Genomic DNA, 27,976 nt, shown 5'->3' with positions numbered 1-27,976 from the left:
AAATGATTTCCAATAAAACATTCACAAAAACAAATTTGTGAAGAACTGTACAGATGCCAACTGAGGGAGAGAGAGAGAGATATTCTCCAGACTGTTTAAACTCTTTTGCTTTGACCACCAGACGACATTAAGTTATCAGCTGACTGTAACGGTATGGCAGTGGAAGGGAGGACAGTAGTGATAATTTCGTCAACAAAAATAGTGACTGAAATGTTCGTCAAACCTATTTTTCAGTGGCAATTTTCGACACTTTAACTGACTAAATAGACACAAAAAACTATAAATAAAAGAAATTATTTTTCATTTCAGTTGACTATCACGAGACGAAATTATCTCTTGACTAAAGTGCGACTACTAAATGGACTTGACAAGAGTTTTTACAGATTGAGAGCTTAGTGATAAGCACAATTAATATTAGCAGCACAGATGTGCAGCGCAGTTCTGTTCAGCGGTGTGAAGGACATGTAACACCCGGCACACACAGCCTAAATCAGCTGGTGAGCTGCGGGGAGCAAGTAATCAGTATGGGCAGACAGGCTCCGCTCCGGCTCCGATTATACACATCGTGCAGGCGACTCTTGCTTCCCCGTAGATAGTCACCAACCAGCCTTCTAGCCTTTGCCTGGTAAAGAAACACAAGTTGCTTTACGAAATTAAAAACAATAGCAGCATTGAGTTTAATAGTAAAACAACGATGTAGCTATGTTTTACTCTCGCTAAAACGTGGCTACTTGCGGACAGGAACGTTAAATATTTGTTTAGGCTACACCTTGTTCACCAGTCATGTTACCTCATTAGGCGGCAGGTAGCCTAGTGGTTAGAGCGTTGGACTAGTAACCGGAAGATCGAATCCCCGAGCTGACAAGGTACAAATCTGTCATTCTGCCCCTGAACAAGGCAGTTAACCCACTGTTCCTAGGCCGTCATTGAAAATAAGAATTTGTTCTTAACTGACTTGCCTAGTAAAATAAAAAATTAGCTAGCTATAGCTAACAATCTGGGCAGCGTTCAGATATAAATATGCTATGAAGAACCAACGTGCCTCTGATATGTTGAATAACGTCGGCTCTATTCAATATATTTTTGTTCTGCAACAGAACATGGCCCTGGTAACATTAACAGTAGTCTATATGCAAACATTTGGTGTCACAGAAAGAAAGGAAAGGGCATATCAAACCATTTGTTGACTACATTCCCCTTGTCACTACACTATATCTGACTTGTAGTACCACAATCTCTTTTTTATTTGTTAATGTGGACCCAGTGACTCAGACTTGAGCACTGGGACTTGGATTTCAGCCATAGGGACTCGTGACTCGACTTGTGACCTAACCATTGGGACTCGATTTGGACTCTAGGTTTAGTGACTCGACTACAGCACTCACTGTGCGAAACAGTCATTAGTTCCCGTTCTACTTTTGGACACCAATGTGGCTGCGGCGTCTGTGGAACGCTGTTCACAAAGGCATTGACGCGACCGAGTGACGGAGGTGCATCCCCATACTACTTTGCGACACCATCTGTTGATTGTGGTACTCTCTCTCTCTCTCTCTCTCTCTCTCTCTCGTGCTCGCTGCGCTTGAGTGGGCCTGTTTGTTTTGTGTGTAAAGTGCAGTATCTATGTAGGCTGAATTAGGAATTTACATGGCCAAATAATGCTTATATATTCTATATTTGGCATATGTCCGCTGTTGGGAAGAGAATAGAACATTATGCAGAAAAATATGTTGGAAGGACAAGGCTATGTATGTTTGTGCACATGGAAGTCAGTGATTTATGTTTACTATACAGTGCGTTCAGAAAGTATTCAGACCCCTTGACTTTTTCCACATTTTGTTATGTTACAGCCTTATTCTAAAATAGATTAAATACAATTAAAAAGCCTCATCAATCTACACACAAAACCCCATAATCACAAAGCGAAAACAGGTTTTTAGATATTTTTGCATATGTATAAAAAACTGAAATACCTTATTTACATAAGTCTTCATACCTTTTGCTATGAGACTCGAAATTGAGCTCAGGTGCATCCTGTTTCCATTGATCATCCGTGAGATGTTTCTACAACTTGATTGGAGTCCACCTGTTGTAAATTAAATTGATTGGACATTAATTTCTGCAGCATTGAAGGTCCTAAGAACACAGGGGCCTCCATCATTCTTAAATGGAAGAAGTTTGGAACCACCGAGACTCTTCCTAGAGCTGGCCACCCGGCCACACTCAGCAATCGGGGAAAAGGGCCTTGGTCAGAGAGGTGGTTACTCTGACAGAGCTCCAGAGTTCCTCTGTGGAGATGGGAGAACCTTTCAGAAGGACAACCATCTCTGCAGCACTCCACCAATCAGGCCTTTATGGTAGTGTGGCCAGACGGAAGCCACTCCTCAGTAAAAGGCACATGACAGCCCGCTTTGAGTTTGCCAAAAGGCACTTAAAGGACTCTCAGACGATGATAAACAAGATTCTTTGGCTTGAATGCCAAGCGTCACGTCAGGAGGAAACCTGGCACCATCCCTACGGTGAAGCATGGTGGTGGCAGCATCATGCTGTGGGGATGTTTTTCAGTAGCAGGGACTAGGAGACTAGTCAGGATGGAGGGAAAGATGAATGGAGCAAAGTGCATAGAGATCCTTGATGAAAACCTGCTCCAGAATGCTCAGGACCTCAGACTGGGGCGAAGGTTCACCTTCCAACAGGACAACGACCCTAAGCACACAGCCAAGACAATGCAGGAGTGGCTTCGGGATAAGTCTCAATGTCCTCGAGTGGCCCAGCCAGAGCCCGGACTTGAACCCAATGGAATATCTCTGGAGAGACCTGAAAATAGCTGTGCAGCGATGGTCCCCATCCAACCTGACAGAGCTTGAGAGGATCTGCAGAGAAGAATGGGAGAAACTCCCCAAATACAGTATCGTCATACCCTAGAAGACTCAACGCTTCCAAAGGTGCTTCAACAAAGTACTGAGTAAAGGGTTTTAATATTTATGTAAATGTGATATTTCCGTTTTTTTTTATTTTATACATTTGCTAAGTCTGTAATGTAACAAAATGTGGGAAAAATCCAGGGGTCTGAATACTTCCGAGTGCACTGTAGGTTCATGAGGCAATGCAAATGTGATGTGACTAAAAAGAAAGAGCATTTAGTTGACCAAAATGGCCCACTGTTTTTATCATTTTGACAATAACTTGACTAAACCATTATTCAAATGACAAAAATGTGACTAAGACCTAATGATATTTTAGTCAAAATGACTAAGACTACACTAAATCTAAAAAAGAGTGCCAAAATTAACACTGGAGGACAGTAGCAGTTGACTGTGGTTTGTAAAAAAATATGATTTCCCATTGTAACCAATTCAGTTGAAGTAATTCCGTTACTGAAGTTTTGATAATGTCATTACCAATTTGGTTTTAATCACTTAATAATACATAAACAAAATTGATATCAGTATAATCACATATCTACAATTACTTGTTACTTCTGTGAACTTTCATTATCCTCCTCATGAGGGAAAAAAAATAGAAAATATCTTAAAGATATGTGGGAATTATAAGGCACAGGTAGGTTTGCGAAGCGATCTGTGATTTACCAAGGTTACTGTAATCTTCAGTCATTTGGGTAATTAACATAAAATCTATGGCAATTTATCATAACGTTGGTAATGTTATACTTGAATAACTTTTAAAAAATGTATTCATATAAGGTATTCATTTTTTATACAGTTGAAGTCAGAAGTTTACATACACTTAGGTTGGAGTTATTAAAACTCGTTTTTCAACCATTCCACAAATTTCTTGTTAACAAACTATAGTTTTGGCAAGTCGGTTAGGACATCTACTTTGGGCATGACACAAGTAATTTTTCCAACAATTGTTTACAGACAGATTATTTCACTTATAATTCCCTGTATCACAATTCCAGTGGGTCAAAAGTTTACATACACTAAGTTGACTGTGCCTTTAAATAGCTTGGAAAATTCCAGAAAATGATATCATGGCTTTAGAAGCTTCTGATAGGCTAATTGACATAATTTGAGTCAATTGGAGATGTACCTGTGGATGTATTTCAAGGCCTACCTTCAAACTCAGTGCCTCTTTGCTTGCCATCATGGGAAAATCAAAAGAAATCAGTCAAGACCTCAGAAAAGAAATTGTAGACCTCCACAAGTCTGGTTCATCCTTGGGAGCAATTTCCAAACGCCTGAAGGTACCATCATCATCTGTACAAACAATAGTACGCAAGTATAAACACCATGGGACAATGGTGTTTATACCGCTCAGGAAGGAGACGCGTTCTGTCTCCTAGAGATGAGCGTACTTTGGTGCAAAAAGTGCAAATCAATCCCAGAACAACAGCAAAGGACCTTGTGAAGATGCTGGAGGAAACAGGTACAAAAGTATCTATATCCACAGTAAAACGAGTCCTATATCGACATAACCTGAAAGGCCGCTCAGCAAGGAAGAAGCCACTGCTCCAAAACCGTCATAAAAAAGCCAGACTACGGTTTGCAACTGCACATGGGGACAAAGATCGTACTTTTTGGAGAAATGTCCTCTGGTCTGATGTAACAAAAATAGAACTGTTTGGCCGTAATGACCATTGTTATGTTTGGAGGAAAAAGGGGGAGGCTTGCAAGCTGAAGAACACCATCCCAACCATGAAGCACGGGGGGGGCAGCATCATGTTGTGCGGGTGCTTTGCTGCAGGAGGGACTGGTGCAGTTCACAAAATAGATGACATCATGAGGAAAGAAAAGTATGTGGATATATTGAAGCAACATCTCAAGACATCAGTCAGGAAGTTAAATCTTGGTCACAAATGGGTCTTCCAAATGGACAATGGCCCCAAGCATACTTCCAATGTTGTGGCAAAATGGCTTAAGAACAACAAAGTCAAGGTATTGGAGTAGCCATCACAAAGCCCTGACCTCAATCCTATAGGAAATTTGTGGGCAGAACTGAAAAAGCGTGTGCGAGCAATGAGGCCTACAAACCTGACTTTTGGGTCATTGCCCTGTTGACAAACAAATGATAGTCCCACTAAGCGCAAACCAGATGGGACGGCGTATCACTGAAGAATGCTGTGGTAGCCATGCTGGTTAAGTGTGCCTTGAATTCTAAATAAATCACTGACAGTGTCATCACACCTTCTCCATGCTTCACGGTGGGAACCACACTTGCGGAGATCGTCCATTCACCTACTTTGCTTCTCACAAAGACACAGGGGTTGGAACCAAACATCTCAAATTTGGACTCATCAGACCAAAGGACAGATTTCCACCAGTCTAATGTCCATTCCTTGTGTTTCTTGGCCCAAGCAAGTCTTCTTCTTATTGGTGTCCCTTAGTAGTGGTTTCTTTGCACAATTCAACTATGAAGGCCTGATTCACGCAGTCTCCTCTGAACAGTTGATGTTGAGATGTACCTGTTCATTTCTGAGGCTGGTAACTCTAATGAACTTATCCTCTGCAGCATAGGTAACTCTGGATCTTCCTTTCCTGTGGCGGTCCTCATGAGAGCCAGTTTCATCATAGCGCTTGATGGTTTTTGCAACTGCACTTGAAGAAACTTTCCAAGTTGGTGAAATTTTCTGGATTGACTGACCTTCATGTCTTAAAGTAAGGATGTACTGTCATTTCTCTTTGCGTATTTGAGCTGTTCTTGCCATAATATGGATTTGGTCTTTTACCAAATCTTCTATATAGCACCCCTCCCTACCTTGTCACAACACAACTGATTGGTTCATACACATTTAAAAGGAAATAAATTCCACAAATTAACTTTTAACAAGGCACACCTGTTAATTGAAATGCATTCCAGGTGACTACCTCATGAAGCTGGTTGAGAGAATGCCAAGAGTGTGCAAAACTGTCATAAAGGCAAACGGTGGCTACTTTGAAGAATCTGAAATTTAAAATATATTTTGATTTGTTTAACACTTTTCTGGCTACTACATGATTTCATATGTGTTATTTCATAGTTTTGTTGTCTTCACTATTCTACAATGTAGAAAATAGTAAAACATTAAGAAAAACCCTTGAACGAGTAGGTGTGTCAAAACATTTGACAGGTACTGTATATATTTTTTTATCATCTTATTCAATTATTTGATATATTTTACATGTGATAAGGCCACACAGAGGGCCAGAGATAATTACAGACACCTGTGTTAATCTGAAGTACTCAATATCCATGAAAGATGGCAACATTCTGGTAGTTTACTGGTAAACTTAGAAAGTTTCCTGTAATATACCCTCCCTTTGCAAACCCAAGGCACAAGGCAATATTTCTTAAACTTACAGAAGGTAAACAATTTCTCCCAAACTAAATATGTGTTGATATTAGTTGGCGGGGGTCTTTACATCAACATGATTGTGTTTTGATGTATTTCTGGTACTTTTTCTGGTAGATGTTTTCTAAGACCACTTTTCCATCTGTTTATCCAGAAATCAAAGGCTTCACTTAATTCATATGGATTTTTCTATGTATCAATGCCTTAATTTCCCTAAAATATAGACTCTTAGCTTTCATTTGACACCCAATTTGTTATGTTCCTATGAACTTCACATGTTGGTGCTCGTGGGTCCTTTTCAATGGAAATGCCTAAACATTATTGGTTGATTGCTCCCAACTCATAAGAATCCCCACCCAGTTGACTACTTTAAACTGGTGGAAGCCGTCCATGGCAATGTCAATGCTTTTAAAAAAAAAAACGTAACCTTTATTTAACTAAGCAAATCAGTTAAGAACAAATTCTTATTTACAATGACGGCCTACTCCGGCCAAACCTGGACGACGCTGGGCCAATTGTGCGCCACCCTATGGGTTGTGATACAGCCTGGATTCGAACCAGTGTGTTTGTAGTGATGCCTCTAGCACTGAGATGCAGTGCCTTAGACTGCTGCGCCACACGGGCAACGAAGGATTATATCCATAATGAGTCCTCTATCTCTATGACAACAGGCACAACTCATTTATAAAGTTGTCCACTTATATCAGTGGATTTGTAGCAACCTAACCAATACGCTACTTCTATTACATATATTAGATCCAATGAGCCTCACATAGCCAATTAGAAATTCATTTTTTTGTAAACCCAGTTCGACACTCATTGACCTTCATACAAAAATTCCTCACTTCGTGGGCTTATTTTCATGGACAGATATTGGGCGGCGTAAAACCTCTTGCTTGGCCTCTTTCTCTCTAACGTACCTCAACGTCTGTTCAAGAACATTTGGGGGAAACGTGTAGTTCAGTACAGACCGTCACGCAACTTAGCAAACATTTAATTGACCTGAACACACCCCTTGTGTTTGTCATGTTGCCACTTTTCAGAGCTCCGCTCATATATTCGCAGTTCCTTCAGAAGAGCTTACCCCGTTTCCCTGCAGGTTCTGTCATTTTGGTTATGTTTTACCAGGTAAATTGACTGAGAACACATTCTTATTTATAGCAACAACCTGGGGAATAGTTACAGGGGAGAGAAATGAGACAATTGTAAGCTGGGAATGATTAGGTGACTGTGATGGTATGAGGGCCAAATTGGGAATTTAGCCAGGACACCAGGGTCAACACCCCTACTCTTATGATAAGTGCCATGGGATCTTTAGTGACCTCAGAGAGTCAGGACACCATTTAACATCCCATCTGAAAGACAGCACCCTACACAGGGCAATGTCCCCAATGACTGCCCTGGGGAATTAGGATATTTTTTTAGACCAGAGGAAAGTGGGCCTCCTACTGGCACTCCAACAACACTTCCAGCAGCATCTGGTCTCCCATCCAGGACCAACCCTGCGTAGCTTTAGAAGCAAGCCAGCAGTGGGATGCAGGGTGGTATGCTGCTTGTTGAGGCAATGGTTTTTCCAATGGAGTCTCAAAGTATTTGTACATGGGTTTGCCATTTTTCTGTAAGCTTTGATGGGAAGAGTGTAGGACAACTCTATGGGGTAGGCTGTATTTTGTCCTGACAATAGGGTACTAGGGGGTAACTAGCCCCCCCAGGAACAATGTCTAATTTCTGACACAAAAAAGCAACGTTTGGGGAAAAAAGTGGGTATCTGTGGATGAAGTTCATGCTGAGGCGTATAAACTATAAAGGGAAATAAATGGCTACAGTTAACAGTTTTGTAGGTATTGTATGAAATCTTGTTTTTAGAAAAGGTTGTGTTTTTTTAAAGTACTGGGGTAAATAACTAAAAGGCTATAAAGTAACATTAACTCTAAAGCTATCAGTGACATTGTTATGTTATCTTTTTTAATGTATTTTACCTCAGATAAGCTGGTAGTAAGGTTGCTAGCTAGCACTCCTAGCCGCTTATAGTAACTAGCTAGCTGACTAGCATTTATTGCTAGTGAAGTTGCTAGCTAGCAAGTTAGCATAAACTAGCACTAACTGACAGGTAGAAACACATTCATAACCATAAAGGGGTAACTATCCCCGGGGGTGAGGGAGTTGCCCCCAACACACTCATCCAACATATTACTACTTTACTCCAAATGTAAGGCGTTCCTACTTGCATATATATTTGTTTTAATTATAGATCTATCGTCATTGGAATGCATCTACAACTTTTTCAAAATGTCAAAAAACTTGATCAACTTACCACAAAATCATTTTGTTGAAATATCTCCAAAAGTTGTGATGACACAGAGGACATTTTTTTGTTGAGCAAGAGCAGTGGCAGCCAGGGAAAGTGTTGGGGGAATAATTTGGTGACATCTTGAGGTTACCCCAAGTACCCTACCCGTCGCCTGTTTCTTATGCCATTAGGGTGAATCCGGATTGTTGGATTGAGTACATTTTAACATTTTAATTTCTTTGGAGAAATTTGTTTTTGCTAATCTTTTGCTTGTTTTTGTAATTATTTTTTGCCTATTTTTCTGAATTTCTTATCTACCATAATCACAGCTACCATCACAACCATTACTTTGTGGATGACTTTTTCTCTCCGTCTCTATCTTGCTCTCTCAGTCTCTTTCTCCCTCTCTGGGAATTACATAAGTCTGTGTGTGTGTGTGTGTGTGTGTGTGTGTGTGTGTGTGTGTGTGTGTGTGTGTGTGTGTGTGTGTGTGTGTGTGTGTGTGTGTGTGTGTGTGTGTGTGTGTGTGTGTGTGGGCTGTGTTGTGTTTTATGTAAGGGAGACCTGGAAGTAAGTATGGGTGACCCCTACACTGCCCTGCACACTCACTGGAGGTGGGAGGTTGTTTATGTTAGTTATAGAGAGCACAGGATATGTGTGTCACGTGTGTTTTCTATTACCATGTTAAATCAGTTTATAAAGACCAGGGAATCGAGTAGGTTTATGAGTTTTTCCTAGTCTGGTATTGTGGTTGGGAGAAACTCCTGGCTCTAGAGATGGCTGACCTCAGGCAGGTGATTAGGTTGGTAGAAATGAACAAAGATAGGTTATGATGATAAAGTGAAATACATTTGACTTTTTCTCCCCAATTTCGTGGTATCCAATTGGTAGTTACAGTCTTGTCCCATCGCTGCAACTCCCTTATGGACTCGGGAGAGGCGAAGATCGAGAGCCATGCGTCCTCCGAAACACGACCCAGCCAAGCTTCACTGCTTCTTGACACAATGCCCGCTTAACCCAGAAGCCAGCCGCACCAATATGTCGGAGGAAACACCGTACACCTGGCGACCGTGTCAGCATGCATTGCTTCCGGCCCGCCACAGGAGTCACTAGTGCTCGATGGGACAGGAACATCCCTTCCGGCCAACCCCCCCCCCCAACCCAGATGACGCTAGGCCAATTATGCGCCACCCCATGAGTCTCCCGGTCGTGAGTCTGGACTCAAACCAGGATCTCTAGTGATTTCTCCTACTTGGCTGACTCCTATTCTGACTAATGTTATCTTCATCAAGTCATCAAAGAAAACAATAACAAAAGACTCATTCCTGTTCAGAATTGCAGCTCACCTGACTGTCTGATACGAGGGAGGAGGGTGTTGTATTGTTGTTAACCAGTGGAGAGGAATTACCAATCAAACACTAGGTATAAATACACTTTGTTTGTTTATTATGCAAGAGAGAAAGTCATGATACTTTCTAGAAATAAAAAAGAAGACTTCACCTTGCCAGTAGTTTCCCTGCACTCCTGGTGTGTGTGTGTGTGTGTGTGTGTGTGGTGTGTATCACCTCGTGTTGGGAGAGGGGGGTGTTCTTACTGAGTGGGAATGCCTGGTAGGATGTGTAGGCCTCTGTAACCAAGGCAACCATCTGCTGCTATGCTCGCAACGCTCTCCGGCAGCCCACACAATGTCACCACTGTGACATCCAGCCTGCAGTTCTGAGAGAGAGGAAGAGAGAGGGGGAAAAACAAGAGAGACAAGAGAGATTGTGTGTCTGTGTCTGTGTGTTATACATTGACCCCTTCCTGTGTTCTGTCTAGATGCAGGGGGATCTAGGGTCCCAGCGGAGTTTCAGTGTGTTGGACCGACTACTCCACACACACCCCGTCTGGCTGCAGCTGTCCATCAATGCTGACTCCGCCCTCTATATCCTGCTCAGAGAACCTGTCGGGGTGAGGAGGGGAAAGCCAATCAGATCATTCCATCAATTAATCAATTAACTAAACCTGACTGCCAGGTGAACTGTATCTGTTTAGTATAGCTTTCCAATATAGTAGTATACAAGACAGTCAGGAACTTACTGTACAGTTCCTCACCCCAAGTGTTCACAAATAACCCTAATAAAACCCAACCTTAGCATACTCTTACTTACTTGTTATTGACAGTTCTTAATGAACAGTTCTATAAGTACTTGTTTAACAATGTTTGTCAATGTTTATGGCTGGCCCCTGTGTGTAGACATTCCTGGTGCGTAAATGCAGCTCCAGCCAGAGGAAGTTGTTGTGTGTCAGAGTGACCGCAGACCGAGCAGCATCCTCCATTAAGGAGTGTCTCATATGTGAGGAAGACTCCAGTGAGTACACATACATGTAGGCTACACCAACATTCTAAACGAACAATGAATCACAGTCTCTCAACTCCTCAAGTATCCCCAATAGCACACATTGTTGTTGAACTAGGCAAGTCAGTTAAGAACAAAATCTTATTTACGATGACGCCCTACCGGGGAACAGTGGGTTTACTTCCTTGTTCAGGGGCAGAACGACAGATTTTTACCTTGTCAGCTCAGGGATTCGATTCAACAACCTTTAGGTTACTGGCCCAACGCTCTAACCCCTAGGCTACCTGCCACCCCTGGACTAACCACTAGGCTACCTGCCACCCCTGGACTAACCACTAGGCTACCTGCCACCCCTGGACTAACCACTAGGCTACCTGCCACCCCTGGACTAACCACTAGGCTACCTGTAGCCCCTGGTCTAACAGCTAATTCAACTCATTGAGGTATTGATGAATAATTGACCAGTTGAATCAGGTGTGTTTGTCCAGGGCTAAAATTAAAATGTGTTCTGTTGGGGGTACTGGAGGACTGGAGTTGAGAAACACTGCTCTAAACCAGCAATAAAACACTTGAACAGTTTCAGTCACACACAGTACTTACTGCATGGGATCAACATCCACTGTGAATCAATGAAAGATCAGGCCCGGCTCCACGAGGGGACAAAAGGGGACTTAGCCCCCTCAATTGAAGCTTGTGCCACCTCAGTTTTAGTTTTATGCCCCTAAATAAAAATAGCAAAAAAGTTCAAATGATCAAGTGACAGGTTGGCGCAAAATCTGTATCTGTGCTGTCTCAGGGCTATGGAAAGCAACTGGGTGGTTAGGGATGTCTCCTTTGGGTTTTCATAAAAACGCTGCTCATCTGTGGTAGGCTATGTGGAAAATGAGATACGCCTCCATCTGTAATATTTTATTTGGATTTATAAGAACCCGGTTAAGTTCACAATTGAAGCTCCTTCACTCAACTCTGCCTCACCACTCCAGAGTTAAGTTAGCTTCTTAGCTAGCTGTAAAAGGCATTTGTGTTGTTACCCCAGAGCTCTAACCAGTTCATCTGCCACTGCCACGATGGATATCGGCAATCAAACCGCCAACGCCGCCACCAAACCCAGCAGGGATGATGCTGCCGAGCACCAGCTGTTTCACGTGAAGAGCCCACTACCCCTTCCCCGAATGTTCCTGACTATCTTGGGACAGAGGAGCTGGCCCAGGTTAGCCTAGAATCCTACCCTAGCCGCAGGTTTTCTGACCAAAAATGTTCATTTAATAGCAACTGGTTCATAGGAAGAGAGTGGCTGGAGTTCTCGGTTACTGCAGATGTGGCATTTTGGTTTCCATGTCGAAAGTTCTGTGTTGGGTCCAATGCTAACGCAGGCAAGGCCTTCACCCAAGGCGGGTATTCTAACTGGAAGAATGCTATTGATGGTACCAAAGGATTCGCTAGGCATCCTCCAGCAAGGAGCATTTCAAATGCACTGCACTGTGGTAAGGAACTAGTATTCGGATGCATTCACATAGGCTGTTTGAAATAGGTTAATTATCCTATCTATCTTGTAGCCTATATTCATTGCCTAACAGGCCTCGCTTCAGTGTGTAGTTCACTGTCCATTGTGCTGATACAGCACAGCGGAGATGGGTTACAGATTTCACGCCAACCTGTCACTTCAAAAGCACTCACTGGTCTAGGAGTCTCAGCATTTTAGCTTTATGTTTATTATGGTATAGCGTGATAAGCAGAATTCAATATAATTCCAATGCAGGAACCCCCCAAAAATTGTGCCCCCTCACCGATTTCAACTGCCCCCGTATTCACTTTATCCTGGCGCCGGATCTGTGAAGGGTGCTGCCAAATGTTACAAAGCTGTAATTGGTGTCAAACACTCTCTGTCCTATCCCCAGCCTTCGCCTTGGAGAGCTCCGCCCTCAGCTTCCCAGACCTCTGCCGATTGGTGGCCTTCTACTGCATCAGCAGGTGATTATCACTACCTTTACCCCATCTACCTGTCAATAACACTGCCACTGCTTTGGTCTATTTTGTCCACAGACTGTAAATACGCTGTAATGGCACTCCCATTACAAAACAGAGCTCCCCCATGCTGTTCCAGCCCACTACGACACACTGTGTTATTTGATAATAAATAACCTCAATATGTGTGTGTTGTCTCCAGGGATGTGCTGCCTTTTCCACTGGAGCTCCCAGAAGCCATTGCTCAGGCCTCCACCCACAGGAAGCTGGAGGCCATCTCCCATATGGGATTAGGTAGGGATTCATTCAACGGATCTATAGCATACAGATGTAGGATCTTAATTTGATCACTGTTTTGTTGCTGAGAATGTTCTTGCACAGCAGGAAATGCAAACTTGTTGTGTATTTAAGGTTTAATAAAGGCTTTAAAATGTCAGAATTGATTTTCCCTAAGGAAAATATATCAACCCCTACAGAAAATGTCCATTAATTATAATCCACATAATAATTCACATTTCCTGTTGCTTCAGGATTATTTTCCTGCTGTAGCAAACTGGCTCAAATTAAGATCCAACATCAACATTACATTAGACTGTGGGATGGGGTCTCACCCACAAGAAAGCGAAGGTAACCTGCCTAAATGACTACCACCCCGTAGCAATCACGTCGGGTAGCCATGAAGTTCTTTGAAAAGCTGGTCATGGCTCACATCAACGCCATCATCCCGGAAACCCTAGACCCACTCCAATTCGCATTGACTCGGTACTGGTACCCCCTGTGTATAGCCTCGTTTTTGTTATTTTATTTTTTACTTTAGTTTATTTCGTCAATATTTTCTTAACTCTATTTCTTGAACTGCATTGTTGTTTAAGGGCTTGTAAGTAAGCATTTCACGGTAAGGTTGTACGAGTACAATTTGATTTGATTTAAAAAGGAACATAATGTGTCTAGGGGTTGTTTCTGGACTGGGACTAAATGTTTAGCACAGTAGGAAATGGTCTTCAAAGCACTTCAATATCATTCTCTTTATGGCGTGAATCAATTACTTATCCTCTGAACACTACAGTATGAAAATGTTACATACCAGAATATGGACTGGGAAACATTGTCTTTCTTCTCCTTCTTTTCCCCACAACCCAACAGAGTTCTGGAGTTCACTCTCTGACACCCAGAATGGACCTGGGGACCTAAAGGCTCCACCCACCATCAAGGCTTCACCCATTACCGCCAAGGCTCCGCCCACCAGTGCCATGCAGGTCAAGGCGGGTCTGTCCCAGGACCTGTGTTACCTGCTGTCCCGCGGCAGACAGGAGTCTCTCTGCTTCATTAACCCTCTCTTTCTCCAGCTTGAGGTAGTCACCCTTAAGCACAGATCTAGGAACAGATTACCCCACCCCAATTCCTCACCATAACCATTGGGGGAATAAAAATAATGTCTTACCCTGATTCAGTTTACTTGGCTCCCTTCAGCTGGAGGTATAGACTTATAAACATCAACATGGCTGTAAGTGGGAAGTCATCCCAGTTTTTAAAGATGTCACCTTGCAGAGTCTACCTTTAACCACATCTGGGATCAGTTTTCCCTACCAAAATTCCTAACCATAACCATTAGGGAGAGTGAAAACTATCTGACCCTGAATCAGTCAGTATAGGGACAACTACTTACCTCTACCTCCTTTCTCCCTCCAGCAGCAACAGCAGCCGCAACAGTCGATCCCGGGGGCGTCCCACAAACGCCACCGCTTCAAACGCAGCATGAGGGTCCGTGTCTCTACAGAGAGCTCCATGACTCTGTCTGGTTGTGGAGGTGGTGGAGGGGGAGCTGGGTCATTCCCCTTGCCCCCACCGGAGAACCCCAAGGACCAAGAGAGGCTCCAGCCCACACCCCTCCAGCCCAGTCCCAACCCGCACAGGAAGGTCCATCCTGGGGCTGGCGTCCTGAGGAAAACCCCTGCACTGTCCCCCATGTCGGCCGAGGATGAGGATCTCGTGCCTGTACCGCCAGCGGTAAGGGTCCCTTTATGACATACACTACCGTTCAAAAGTCTGGGGTCACTTAGAAATGTCCTTGTTTTTGAAAGAAAAGCACATTTCCATTAAAATAACATTAAATTGATCAGAAATACAGTGTAGACATTGTTAATGTTGTAAATTACTATTGTGGCTGGAAACTGCTGATTTTTTTATGGAATATCTACATAGGCGTACAGAGGCCCATTATCAGCAACCATCACTCCTGTGTTCCAATGGCACGTTGTGTTAGCTAATCCAACTTTATCATTTAAAAGGCTAATTGATCATTAGAAAACCCTTTTGCAATTTTGTTAGCACAGCTGAAAACTGTTGCCCTGATTTCAAGAAGCAATTAAACTGGCCTTCTTAAGACTAGTTGAGTATCTGGAGCATCAGCATTTGTGGGTTCGATTACAGGCTCAAAATAGCCAGAAACAAAGTCCTTTCTTCTGAAACTCGTCAGTCTATTCTTGTTCTGAGAAATGAAGGCTATTCCATGCGAGTAATTGCCAAGAAACTGAAGATCTCGTACAACGCTCTGTACTACTCCCTTCACAGAACAGCGCAAACTGGCTCTAACCAGAATAGAAAGAGGAGTGGAAGGCCCCAGTGCACAACTGAGCAAGAGGACAAGTACATTAGAGTGTCTAGTTTAAGAAACAGACGCCTCACAAGTCCTCAACTGGCAGCTTCATTAAATAGTACCCGCAAAACACCAGTCTCAATGTCAACAGTGAAGAGGCGACTCCGGAATGCTGGTCTTCTAGGCAGAGTTGCAAAGAAAAAGCCATATCTTAGACTGGCCAATACAAATAAAAGATTGATGGGCAAAAGAACACAGACATTGGACAGAGGAACTCTGCCTAGAAAGCCAGCATCCCGGAGTCGCCTCTTCACTGTTGACGTTGAGACTGGTGTTTTGCGGGTACTATTTAATGAAGCTGCCAGTTGAGGACTTGTGAGGCGTCTGTTTCTAAAACTAGACACTCTAATGTACTTGTCCTCTTGCTCAGTTGTGCACCGGGGCCTCCCACTCCTCTTTCTATTCTGGTTAGAGCCAGTTTGCTCTGTTCTGTGAAGGGAGTGGAACACAGCGTTGTACGAGATCTTCAGTTTCTTGGCAATTTCTCGCATGGAATAGCCTACAATAGTAATTTACAACACTAACAATGTCTACACTGTATTTCTGATCAATTTGATGTTATTTTAATAGGCCATTTTTAAAATGTTCTTTCAAAAACAAGGACATTTCTTAGTGACCCCAAACTTTTGAACGGTAGTGTATGTCTCTATCCTCTGTCTTATTTTATCTCTCTTTTCCTAACTCCCTTTCTTTCTCTCCTGAAAGCACACATCCAGTCAACACACTGACCAGCTGATGCATGGTATAAAGATATGACCTTGACTCCGTCTCTCCCCAGGCCCCAACAGATCCTCCAGTGGGGGAGGTAGAGGAGGAACCATCTGCTCCAGAGGAGCCCAGCATTGAGGAGGCGTGCTTGGCCTTGGAGGGCCACCCGGCCCCCTCTCTGGCCCAACTGGACAGCAGCAGCTCTTTCAGCAGTCTGGAGGAAGAGGACCCAGAAGCAGAAGCAGAGGACCAGTTCTTCAAAGAACCAAACCCCAACCCTCAGCGCCGCCCGCCCCTGGTGCGCTCGCGGGGGGGTCACGGAGGCCTGCAGAAGATGAGCGCGGCGTTTGTGTGTTTCTTTGCTCCAGAGAAGAGGCTCGCCAGGCTAGTGGAGGAGCTATCCAGGGAACGGAGGTCAGCAAAACCACTTATAAATATAGAGAGAGACTTTGGGAAAACCTGATGCCATGTTTGTGCATTTGAACATTCAATTTGTCTGTTCATGACCATTTTGGGAGAGGGGAATCTTGTTCTAATCCTACACATTCATTTACGTGGCAGTGTTTAAAATTCCTAAATGAAATGCTATTGGTTGATATTGCCCATGGGGAGCTAACATGGCTTCCGTGGAATTGTGTAGTGTCATGTAAATTCATCATGTTTTTGGTGGGAAAACCTCAATCTCCAAACTCTCTGTCTCTGGAGGTCTGCGTTTGGTTCCTTGGTCCAGGAGTTCCTCCAGAAGCAGAAAGAGGAGCTGAGAGGGGTCTTGACCCAGGCTGCCTCTTCATCATCATCATCGTCTTCCTCGCCGAAGTCCTCCTTGGCGGTGCTCCAGGGGCTGCGGTGCTTCCTGTCCCAGGCCAAGAGCTTCCTGCTGGACAGCGGAGAACTGTCGCCCCCCCTAGAGACCCTGGTGCCTGACAACGAGAAAGGTACCACCATTCTCACCTCTAAGGATGCAAGAAGGGAGGGAGGAAGGAGGAAGAAAGAGGGAGAGGAATATATCATAAGAATGGGAGAGATACTGAGGAGAGGCAGGAATTAGAAGGGGCAGGATCTTCAGTAACTTCAGGTGTTCAGCATCAATCACACAAAACAGATTGTTACTATACACAGGACATTACAAATACATTTAAATGCAAAACAAGCCCATATAATATTCACTAAAGACTATAACACAAATATGATTAGATATTATCAGCATGTCAATTAGGGAAAGCATTACCACCACTGTCTATTGGTTTGACAGGATGTATAATAACACACAGTAAACCCATAGAGAGAGACATGGATCTATGGAAACAACAGACTAGCTTTAGATGAGACTCAGACTGTCCAGAGGCTTTTAGTGAAAAGGTATTATCACTGCGTAGGGGGTAGCTTTTCATCCACGAGTTCATATTGTCTCTAGGATTTATAAAGCTTTGCTAGCCAAGCCAGAGAACTACATCTATCACATTTAGCCTGCCAAATATCTCTGTACGTTGCTGGATGGGAGATATAGGACATTCATTCATTGATATTTCTTATTTCGGGGGGGGGGACTACGGGGGATGGTTGGTGTGTGTGTGCTGAGGCTTTTGGAGAGAGTAGAGTGGACTCCGCTGGTTTCAGTTGCTGTTGCTTTGATTGGCGCGCGTGCACACACACACACACACTCACATTTGCGTCGGTGGAGGCATTTTCATTTTTTTCTCCCTCGTCGTTTATCATTCAAAGATATCACAGTCCCACGCGCACTTGAAGAGCAGCACGATTCTCAGGCTGGAGGGAGGGAGGGAGGGGGCGAGAGATGGAGGGAGGGGGAGAGAGAGATGGCGGGAGAGAGAGAGGAAGGGAGCGAGGGATGGATGAAGGGGAGAGAGATATGGAGAGAGAGGGATGGAAGGGGAGAGAGGGAGAGAGAGAGAGTGGGAGGAAGGGAAGGATGGGAGGAAGAAAGCGAGGCAGGACGAGAACTGGGTATTGATGTAGATCTGACATTAGCTTTATGTGTGTTGGACAATGTCAGCCTAGTCAGGGAATCCTGTGACCCTCCACTTCCCCCTGTCCCTCAGTAATGATTCATCATTTCCTGACTGAACAAGTGGGTGGTATGTGTAGTGTGTGTATGAGTGGGTGTTGTGTGTGTGTGTGTGTGTGTGTGTGTGTGTGTGTGTGTGTGTGTGTGTGTGTGTGTGTGTGTCTGTGTGTGTGTGTGTGTGTGTTGTGTTATGGGTGTGTGTTGTGTGTGTTATGGGTGTATAGAACTGGTACGTTGTTATTTTAGATAAATGTTTGTAATCTGAAATAAAGTAAATCTTTCATACAATATGTTTCCTTATAATCTTCAACTACTACTGTGTGTGTGTGTTTATGCATGTTTGTTTGTGTGTGTGCATGCTCATGCATGTGTGTCCGTGTGTGTGTGCGTACCTACGTGTGTGTTCCCCCATGCAGACATAGCCCTGGAGAAGGCCATGTTCGGCTGTGTGCTGAAACCTCTGAGGGTGCTGCTAGACCAGGCCCTCCTCTCCCTCCACAGACAGGACGGCTCCACCCAGCACCTGGCCTCTAGTCTCCTGGCCTGCCAAGAGGGGGCGATGGAGCGCCTCGGAGTGCTGGTGGGCGTGCCCGACACCCGCGGAGTGGAGAGGGTGAGGCAGAAGCTGGGCCTCATGCAGCGCACCCACTCACCCATAGACAAGGTGCTGCTGCTGCTGCAGGTCTGCAAGTCGGTCCAGAAGGCCATGGGGGCCCTCCACGACGGTGGTGAGTCGGCCTTCAATTTGCCTAATCTGAAACGTCAAATAAAGTAACCACAGCCATTGATTATCTATTATAAATAGAAACATTTTAAGAACACCATTTATTTGCCTGTTATAATCTGGAAGCAGTTATCAACTGTCATAATCAATCAATCAATCAACTGTTATTAATCAATCAATCTGTTAAAGCTGTCTTGTACCATCCTCTTCCTGCTCCCAGGACAGGAAGTGAGCTCTGAGGACTTCCTGCCAGCGCTGTCCTATGTGATAGTGATGTGTAACACGCCTCAGATCCTACTGGAGGTGGAGTACATGATGGAACTACTAGAGCCCTCCTGGCTCACTGGGGAGGGTACGCACTACACCCTAACTACACCCTAACTACACCCCTTATAGCCTACATCCCTTCCACCTTAAAGCTTACTGCATGCTTCCCAGTCTAAACAGTATTATGGCGAAATTTGGTGCCATTTTTGTTTCCTGGGAGGTTTTATTAACACTGAACATAAATTATAGATTATTTTGAGTTTTTTTAATAACTTCCTCAACACTTTCACTGAATGTTTTAATAAGAATTTTAATAACACTGCTAGCTTATTTGGAGTTAACTGTTTTGAACTCCAAGCACAGATAGGACACATGGAAATGCATTTCCTTAGGCATTAATCATGAAAACACGTTTATTTTTATTGTGACACGGCGTCCGTGAGATTCAAATCTATAATATTCTGTTCTTGATCCATGGAATTAGTCCACTACGCTACTAGGATGGAGCTAGCATGCCATGTTTTTATGCACACAAAGCTAATTTACTTAACAAAAGGCAGGACATAGCACAAGTGGGGGGGGGGGGGGGCTTTCCCCTTGTGTTGACTTTTTCTCCTCTATTGTTCCTCAAGCAAGGGGCCGATGACATCAGACCAACTCCTTGACTGCCTTACTCCTTGAAGTTTGTAGTTGTATCTAAAAAAAAAAAAACTATTTTGCTCAAAACATATTTTTTAGAGTGTGTACTTTACTGTATTTATACTTGGGATATTGCCTTTCAACAGTAAAAGTAAAAAAATCACTGGAGAACATCTTTAGGATCAGGTGCGGCCAATTAGTGGGCGCAGCCAACACACCTGAACACACTTAAGATGGAGGATAGAGAGTTTTGTTGACGCTGAGAACGGAATGTATGTTTTTAAATAACATTCTTAGAATGTTCCTCTGAACGTTACTAAAGTTTTCTTCTAGTTTTTATGTAAACATTTTTTTTACGTTTTCGGAACAATTTGAGAATATGACATTAAATAGAACCATGAGGAAACCTGTAGGAAACGTTACGCTGAAGAACTCCCAACATCAAACCAGTTGGAGAATGTTCCTAGAATATTACCAAAATGGAAATTAAATGTAACCATGTTTTATCTTTTAGGAAAAGTTCTGTTAACCCTAATTACTCCTCTAAATTGCTCTGGATTAGAGCGTCTGCCAAATGACTAAAATGTCAAATGTAGCCTCCCGATTGGCGCAGCGGTCTAAGGTACTGCATCACAGTGCTTGAGGCGACACTACAGACCTGGGTTCGTTCCCAGGCTGTATCACAACCGGCCGTGAATGGGAGTCCCATAGGGCGGCGCACAATTGGCCCAGCCTTGTCCGGGTTAGGGGAGGATTTGGCCGGGGGGGCTTTACTTGGCTCATCGCGCTTTAGCGACTCCTTGTGGCGGGCCGGGCGCCTGCAGGCTGACCTCGTCGTCAATTGAACTGTGTTTCCTCTGACACATTGGTGCGGCTGGCTTCCGGGTTAAGCGGGCGGGTGTTAAGAAGCAGCATGGTTTGACGGGTTTCGGAGGACGCATGACTCGACCTTCGCCTCTCCCGAACCCTTTACACTCGTGGGAATTGGCCTATATGGATAGGGCTAAATTGAAATGTTTCTTACAGAAGAAATATGAAAGCATATGCATAACCACGGTCGCCATTGAAAGGGAACAGTTTGGAGATAATGGGAAAATAATTAGACCAAAGGTGAGTACACAGTTCACCTGACACAACACTGTTGATTTTATGTGTATTTTACATTTACTGTACTTTTTGCTGCATTTGTTAACAACGAAATCGGAAAATCCTATGGATACATTCAGTAAAATGAGAAGACTATTCCTGGAAAATGTGGGGTTAGCGCAACATAAGACAAAAACATGACATGGGTTTGAGTGAGAGGAGTAACTGGCGTCTCAAAGTGGCCACACACCTCTCCCAAAGTGTGCACAGTTCCTAAGCAATTTCAATGCACTTTTATGACTCAAAGAAGAGTCTTCAACTACAAGATGCTATTTTGAGCTCTCCAAGCTGTGCCGTTGAGGAACTAGAGCAATCACACGTTTAGTTGTTTTCTTTGGAACACAGCCCTACATCCCTGCCATCGCACAATTACTGTTGTTGTTTGCTCAATACAAAAACGGTCTGGGTCAGCTGGGCATGATTTCAAAGCTTGTTCTATTGCCAACATGACTACCTAAGCTATAAAATATGATTTTAAAGTGTTAGGCTGGGGTCACACAACGTTGTGTAATGGCAGCCTAAGGCTTTCACAAGGCCATTCAGAGAAACGGATCGTCATTTTGGTGCGCACAGAAAGGAGTCATGCGGCAAAACGGAGTCATAATAAACAGTCGTAGACTCATTCTGTTCAGAACAACCCAGGGTCTGACGCCACGTCATCTTGTAACTACATCAAACGTATTCATCATAAACATTGACACTGTATATGACATGACTTTTATGATTTGGAAACTAGAAGTGCACATTTGGACTCACAGGTGTTTGGCTTGCTTGTATGACATCTGGTATTTATTATAGTCCTCAACGTCTCATCTTTGAAAATACATAGTCCTCTCAATTTGCAGCATTTCCCTCACTCAGACAACAGAGAATGTGTAAAAGTTGCCCAATAAGCGGAAGGGATGGGGATAACTTGTCGCGTGGAGCTCAATTTCAAAACGTCTGTCAGTCAAAACCCAAAACCCATGTATAGCGTGTTATTGTACACCCACAACGTTCCAATTTAGGCGCTTATCAGTCCTCAAATCTGCCGTTTTCAACCCGTATTCGGGTACGAGTGTAAAGGGCTACATGTGCTGCGGATGTTCCAAAGCCAAGCAACTAACCTGCAACATTCCCAGAACGTTGTGGGAAGGTTGTATGCAAAATAACCCTAGGACAACCACACTCTCACCAAGCTGTAAGAAACATGGTTCTCAGTACGTTATGTGGTAGCTGGTTTAACCTCTCCACCCCAAAGGAGAGGGCACCACTACGAACTACACCCTTTTCCTTTATACACTCTACCTCTAAAATAACATTGCGGATAATGAAGACAACATAACTGTGGTCTTGATGGATATTTAGATGCCATTCACAGTCACTGTATTGACATTTAGCTGTGCCCCCACCCACTCTCCCAGGTGGCTATTACCTGACCAGTGTCTATGCCAGCCTCTGTCTGATCCAGAGCCCTGAAGCGAAGGGGGACCAGGTCCCCCCAGGAGGTCTGACCCGCGAGGCCCTGGACGGGCTGAGGGAGTGGGGCCGCAGACGCAGCCTGGAAGCCAAGAGCAACCGTGAGAGACAACAGAACCAGGTGAAACACTAGCTCCTGGGTAACATTTTCCCCTGGGTAACCATAACCATTAGTGGGGAAACTGCCAAACTGACCCAAGATCAGTGTCTAGGGGCAGCTTCACCCTATTCCGAGAAGCCATTCGACACCAGACCTGGATTTAAATAGCATTTGTTTTCTTTCAAATACTTCAGCTGCACTGGATTGAGATGCCAAAGGAATAGTCCCAAAAGAGCAAACCCCGCCCATCTAGTACTCCAGACAGACGCACCCTCCTTGTGCTTGTTATTCGCCAGAATCATGGCCGCCATTCACCAGCTAACATAGTATGGTGGATAGCTGGTTAGTGACGTGAGGAATACTGACTCTCTTCAAATAGCAGCTTGCTAAACCACCCTCCTTTGTCCTAGTATTTCATCCGTCCCCAAATGATGACCATTCACTAGATGAAAAGGTACAAACACTGTAGTTAGCTAGTCAGTCACGTGGGCTACTCACTCTCTTGAAATAGCAGCTAGCTAAAACACATACACACCACACACCCGCCAACAGATTTGCTGTACCGCCACTGAGGGAGATCAGTGAGCTAGCTAAGTGTTATGAAGAAGTGGGCGGTCAGATAGCATGAAATTTACTGAGCAGCAGCAACCCACTGAAGAGAGGAGAGCAAACACAATATGCACACGGACGGTGAGGAGCTCAGTGACTCTGTAAGTTGCAGCTGTTTAATGTTGTTGAATGATGTGGTTCATGGGGAACTTGCTGATTTGGCTGTGTCCGGTATGTCAGTGTGTTTATAAAGGGTGTTGGGGAATGGCCAGGTTGTGTTATATGGAGGCAGGTTGTGCTGTAGGTGCTTCTCCTATTATGTAATATAGTATAGACCCAACGTTTCCACTGGTTATGACACACTGTATTTACATGTAGTATAGATGTATATTATTGTACTTTGATGCAGGCTATTTCTGTGTAAGTGTATGGATTCATTTTGTTAGGGTGGGTGAAGGGACAGTGTGTTTTAATGGAGCTGTGTACGTGTGTTTTAAAGTGTGTGTTTAAAGTAGAAAAGTAAAAGTGTTGGATTTGTTTGAATATTAAGGCAATGCATGAAGACTGTTGGATACATAGTGAAGACTGTATTCATTGTAGGATATTTTGAGACTGATTGGTATTGATTTATATTGAGGAATGTGCATTTATGGTGTATCGCCTACAGTATGTAACAAACAGTAGCCAATTGAGGCTCTGTATACTACAAGCGCTCAGTCTCAAGTCAGAATTAGACATGTTTCTCAAATGTCAAATTTCAAAGTTGTTCCAAACCTCACATTTCAAAGTGTTTAAGGTTAAGTTTCGGCATTAACGTTAGGGTTCAAATTAGACATTAACTCTGAACTTTCTATCGCTGGATTCGAGCATGCAACCTTTGGAATCAGAGGCAGATGCTTACGCCCATCCGCCACCCCTGTCCACAAGCGAAACCTGGCGGTAACAGTGCTCACTGTTGCCCCTAGTGGCTGGTTTCCACCTCATCTCCCAACATCCTCAGACATCGAATACTGACTTGTATCCCGGGTGACGTCCTGGTGTATTATGTACTGTTTACAGTATTGAGTTAGTTTGGTTTAAATGAATGGAAGACTGTATATTATTTTGAAGCTCTCTAATCTTTGTGAGTCTTCTGACGGTTATGTTATAAAGGCTGTTTATGTGAGTTAAAAAGATGATACATTTTGTAACTCATTTTGAGTGTGTGTGTGTGTGTGTGTGTGTGTGTGTGTGTCTTTCTGCCTGCGTGCGTATCTTTGCTTGTATGTGTTTCTCTCTGTGCAGAGGTGTGTTCGGGTACTGTTCCAGGACGGCGAGCGCAGCGCTGTGCGGACGCTGCAGTGGAGAGCCGGGGAGAGCAGCGAGGCCCTAGCCCAGCTCTGTGCCTCCACCTTCGGCGTCTCCGAACCCCAGGACTACACCCTCTACTGGAGGTCCGGGGGGGAGATGAGGACCCTTCCCCCCCAGACACAGCCTCAGGACCTGGCCAGCCACAGTGAGGGAGGCCCCTCTCTCTCCTACCTTCGCACGGACCACGACTTCAGCAAGATGCGGCGCCTGACCAGAGGGGGAGCTGTGGACCTGGGGGAGTCCGTGTGTGAGGAGTGAAGCAGGGAGGGCGATGGAGGGAGGAAGAGGAGGTGGAAGAATTCTTCTCGGATCTCAGCGTTTTTCGATTGGTTGATTGATTAAAAAAGCTGTGTCGTGTCTTGGACGTGTTGTCATAACTACAGCTCTCACTAAAGACTAAGGGGCAAGTCTCAATTGGCACCCTATTCCATTGTGGAGGTTTAAAAGTAGTGCACTGCACTGTATGGGCTCTGGTAAATAGGGTGTCACTTGAGACTCAGCCTTAGAGGAAGGGCAGGTTGGTTGTCTATTATTCACTTCTGTCAATCTGCTGCTCCTTGGTTGGAACCATAGAATTAGAATGAATTCTATAAATTATATTTCTATGTTCAGAACCCTGTTGTTAAGGGTTGGGGGGGTGGCCTAAAACACTAGCTACCGGTATGTCCTTGCTACTGTAATGTAAGAGTGACAGAAATATTTTTTGTAAGACCGAACCTCAATACCAAAGTTAAGAAAGTAAAGTCATACACATAGGAATGTGTGCAGCTCCGAGGACAATCTTTGCTTTAACGTAAGATGGACCTGGTTCTTTTGACTTATTTACAGTGTTACAGATAAAGAAGGAGTGAATAAGAGCCAATACAGGCAAACTCCAGGAAGCCATTTTGGATTGTGTGTCTGAGGTACTGTTGATGTTGGCTCTACCATCTGTAGTCATTTACTGTTGACAGGATTGGGGGGAAACCATTTTTAACTTTACAAATAGAAAACCGGTTTGAGGAATTTTGTTCAAAGGCACACTATTTCCTTGTTTTAAGATTTTTGCCAACTGAATGTCTCTTTATGATAAAAAGGGACACATTTGTCAAAATAATTGCTTTTTTCAGTTTTACTTTCTACTACTGTTTCCATTGAACTGCTTTAATATTCCATGACAAAAGTAGCTTCTGAGAGAAAAGACAATCTACGTGACAATGGCCAATAAAACTGGGACCATGTTATGCCTCATGGTGATTAGTTGAATGTAAAGTCACCTAAGTGGCCATGGCGACAACTCCTGCTGCAGATCATCTTTGCCAACTGACTGTTCAACTTGATGTTAACACTTATAATAATGTATTATTACAATAATGAATTGTTTTAAAAAAAAAAAAAACGTGGAAGAGTTATATTGAATATGAATCACAGATTTCTAAAAAGGAAAGCGAAATACTTACCTTTATGAAAGCTTTTACTGGAGGAGGGTTCATTGAAAGACGAACAAGGACACCTTGAGGACTATTGCATGCTCTTTTAATTGAATGTAAAGATTTTGGTGGTTTCGTATGTGATGCATGTGTTGACTGTGTTGAAAAAGGCAACATAATGGCATTCACTATTTCATTGGCTGTATAACACATTTCTGTATTTTGTCCAGTAATACAAAATCGCAATAAAATTGCATTATCTGCTCATAGTGCTACTACATGATGTTCTTTGTTTATCAGTGTTTGCCGCCTACAATACGTATTAATATCATGATGAACTTCCAGCATATTGCTAAGGCAATATTACAAGTCACCACTGGGAGGCAGCAAATGACTTTTCTTATACACTGAGTGAACAAAACAGAAGGAACACCTTCCTAATATTGAGTTGCACCTTCCTCCCAGTACCTACTACCATACCCCGTTCAAAGATACTTCAATAGTTTGTCTTGCCCATTCACCCTCTGAATGTAAATGTAAAAATGTAAAAATGAATGTCACACATACACAATCCATGTCTCAATTGTCTCCAGGCTTAAAAATCCTTCTTTAGCCTGTCTCCTCCCCTTCATCTACACTGATTTGAAGGGGGTTTAACAAGTGACATCGATAAGGGATTATAGCTTAATTTGACCTCTTAGTCATTTAGCAGATGCTCTTATCCAGAGTGACTTACGGTCCATGGAATTCAAAACCCACAAGCCTGGCTTTACTAGCGCCACGCTCTACCAACTGAGCCATACGGGACCGCAGCTTTCACCTGGATTCATCTGGTCAGTCTATGGAAAGAGCCGGTGTTCTTAATGTTTTGTATACTCAGTGTACGTTGTTTTGCTATTCTTGAATAGGAATTTCAAGGAATCTTCTGAATTGAAAGAAATTAAATGGAATTGACCCCAACCCTTCCCAGCACATCAAAGCACAACTGTCACAAAACCTTTTGAATAATCATATTCTCTCCACTGTCAGAATGAACAAATATGTATTTTTTTTCCAAATGTGTTTACATAAATGATTTATGACAGAAAATACGTGATACAAAACATTCTTTGAAGACACAAAGATATTGTCCAGTGGTGGAAAAAGTACCCAATTTTCATACTTGAGTAAAAGTAAAGATACATTATTAATAGAACATGGCTCAAGTAAAAATGAGTCATCCAGTAAAATACTACTTGAGTAAAAGTATCTGGTTTTAAATATACTTAAGTATCAAAAGGAAATGTAATTGCCAAATTATACTTAAGTATCAAAAGTAAAAGTATAAATCACTTCACATTCCTTATATTAAGCAAACCAGACGGCACGATATTCTTGTTTTTTCAGACATAATTTACAAACATAATTTACAAACTAAGCATTTGTGTTTAGAAAATCTGCCAGATCAGAGGTAGAAGGGATGACCAGGGATGTTCTCTTGTGTGTGAATTTGACAATTTTCTTGTCTTGCTAAGTATTCAAAATGTAACGAGTACTTCTGTGTTTCAGGAAAAATGTATGGAGTAAAAAGTACATTATTCTCTTTAGGAATGTAGTGGAGAGAAAGAAAAAGTAGTCAAACATATAAATAGTAAAGTAAAGTACAGATACCCAAAAAAACTACTGAAGTAGTACTTTAAAGTATTTTTACTTAAGTACTTTACACCACTGCTATTCAGTCATCAAAAACAATAACATTCACTTTATTCAATTTGGCATTTAGGCTAACGTTAGTTATATTTATTTGCATATGCATTTGAAACAATGGCTACTTCAAAATGATTCCATTAGACACAGTGAGAATTCAAATGGTAAAAATATGAAACCTTACAAGTGTATTGTACTGTATAATTGTTGTATTGTATGCAATACAATATGTTAACTTTACATTAAGAAACAACTTGGAAAGTTGACAGTGACAAATATGAAAAAGCTATTCTATTTTCTTACAACAGACTTATAACAGATACTGTATGTTTCATCTGACTGGCAATGACTGGTTCTTAAGCATCAGGGAGGCAT

The 27,976-nt window shown here is 43.1% G+C and overlaps 1 protein-coding gene across 1 annotated transcript; it reads left to right on the top strand.

The window, feature by feature from the left end:
- The first annotated feature begins 830 nt into the window (after nucleotides 1–830).
- rin1b (Ras and Rab interactor 1b) lies at nucleotides 831–26,195 on the top strand. The gene is made up of 13 exons (XM_029754180.1): nucleotides 831–866; nucleotides 10,398–10,529; nucleotides 10,816–10,930; nucleotides 12,817–12,889; nucleotides 13,086–13,177; nucleotides 14,027–14,235; nucleotides 14,573–14,890; nucleotides 16,318–16,661; nucleotides 16,953–17,182; nucleotides 18,690–19,001; nucleotides 19,218–19,349; nucleotides 22,453–22,628; nucleotides 24,441–26,195. The coding sequence occupies exons 2-13, from the start codon at nucleotides 10,398–10,400 to the stop codon at nucleotides 24,762–24,764; spliced, it is 2,457 nt and encodes an 818-aa protein (XP_029610040.1). The 5' UTR covers nucleotides 831–866; the 3' UTR covers nucleotides 24,765–26,195.
- The last annotated feature ends 1,781 nt before the right edge of the window (nucleotides 26,196–27,976 follow it).

The sequence above is a fragment of the Salmo trutta genome, chromosome 5, assembly GCF_901001165.1.
Source record: "Salmo trutta chromosome 5, fSalTru1.1, whole genome shotgun sequence".
NCBI classification, from domain to species: Eukaryota; Metazoa; Chordata; class Actinopteri; order Salmoniformes; family Salmonidae; genus Salmo; species Salmo trutta.
The sequence above is the reverse complement of the archived record's forward strand: the minus strand, read 5'-3'. Positions and strand labels throughout refer to the sequence as shown.

What these genes read in the sequence shown, in the direction of transcription:
- rin1b (XM_029754180.1), top strand. Translation starts at nt 10,398, where the DNA reads ATGCAGGGGGATCTAGGGTCCCAGCGGAGTTTCAGTGTGTTGGACCGA. An exon ending in GCCTTCTACTGCATCAGCAG is followed by an intron (nt 12,890 to 13,085) that starts GTGATTATCACT and finishes TGTTGTCTCCAG; the next exon opens with GGATGTGCTGCCTTTTCCAC. An exon ending in GGTGCCTGACAACGAGAAAG is followed by an intron (nt 17,183 to 18,689) that starts GTACCACCATTC and finishes TCCCCCATGCAG; the next exon opens with ACATAGCCCTGGAGAAGGCC.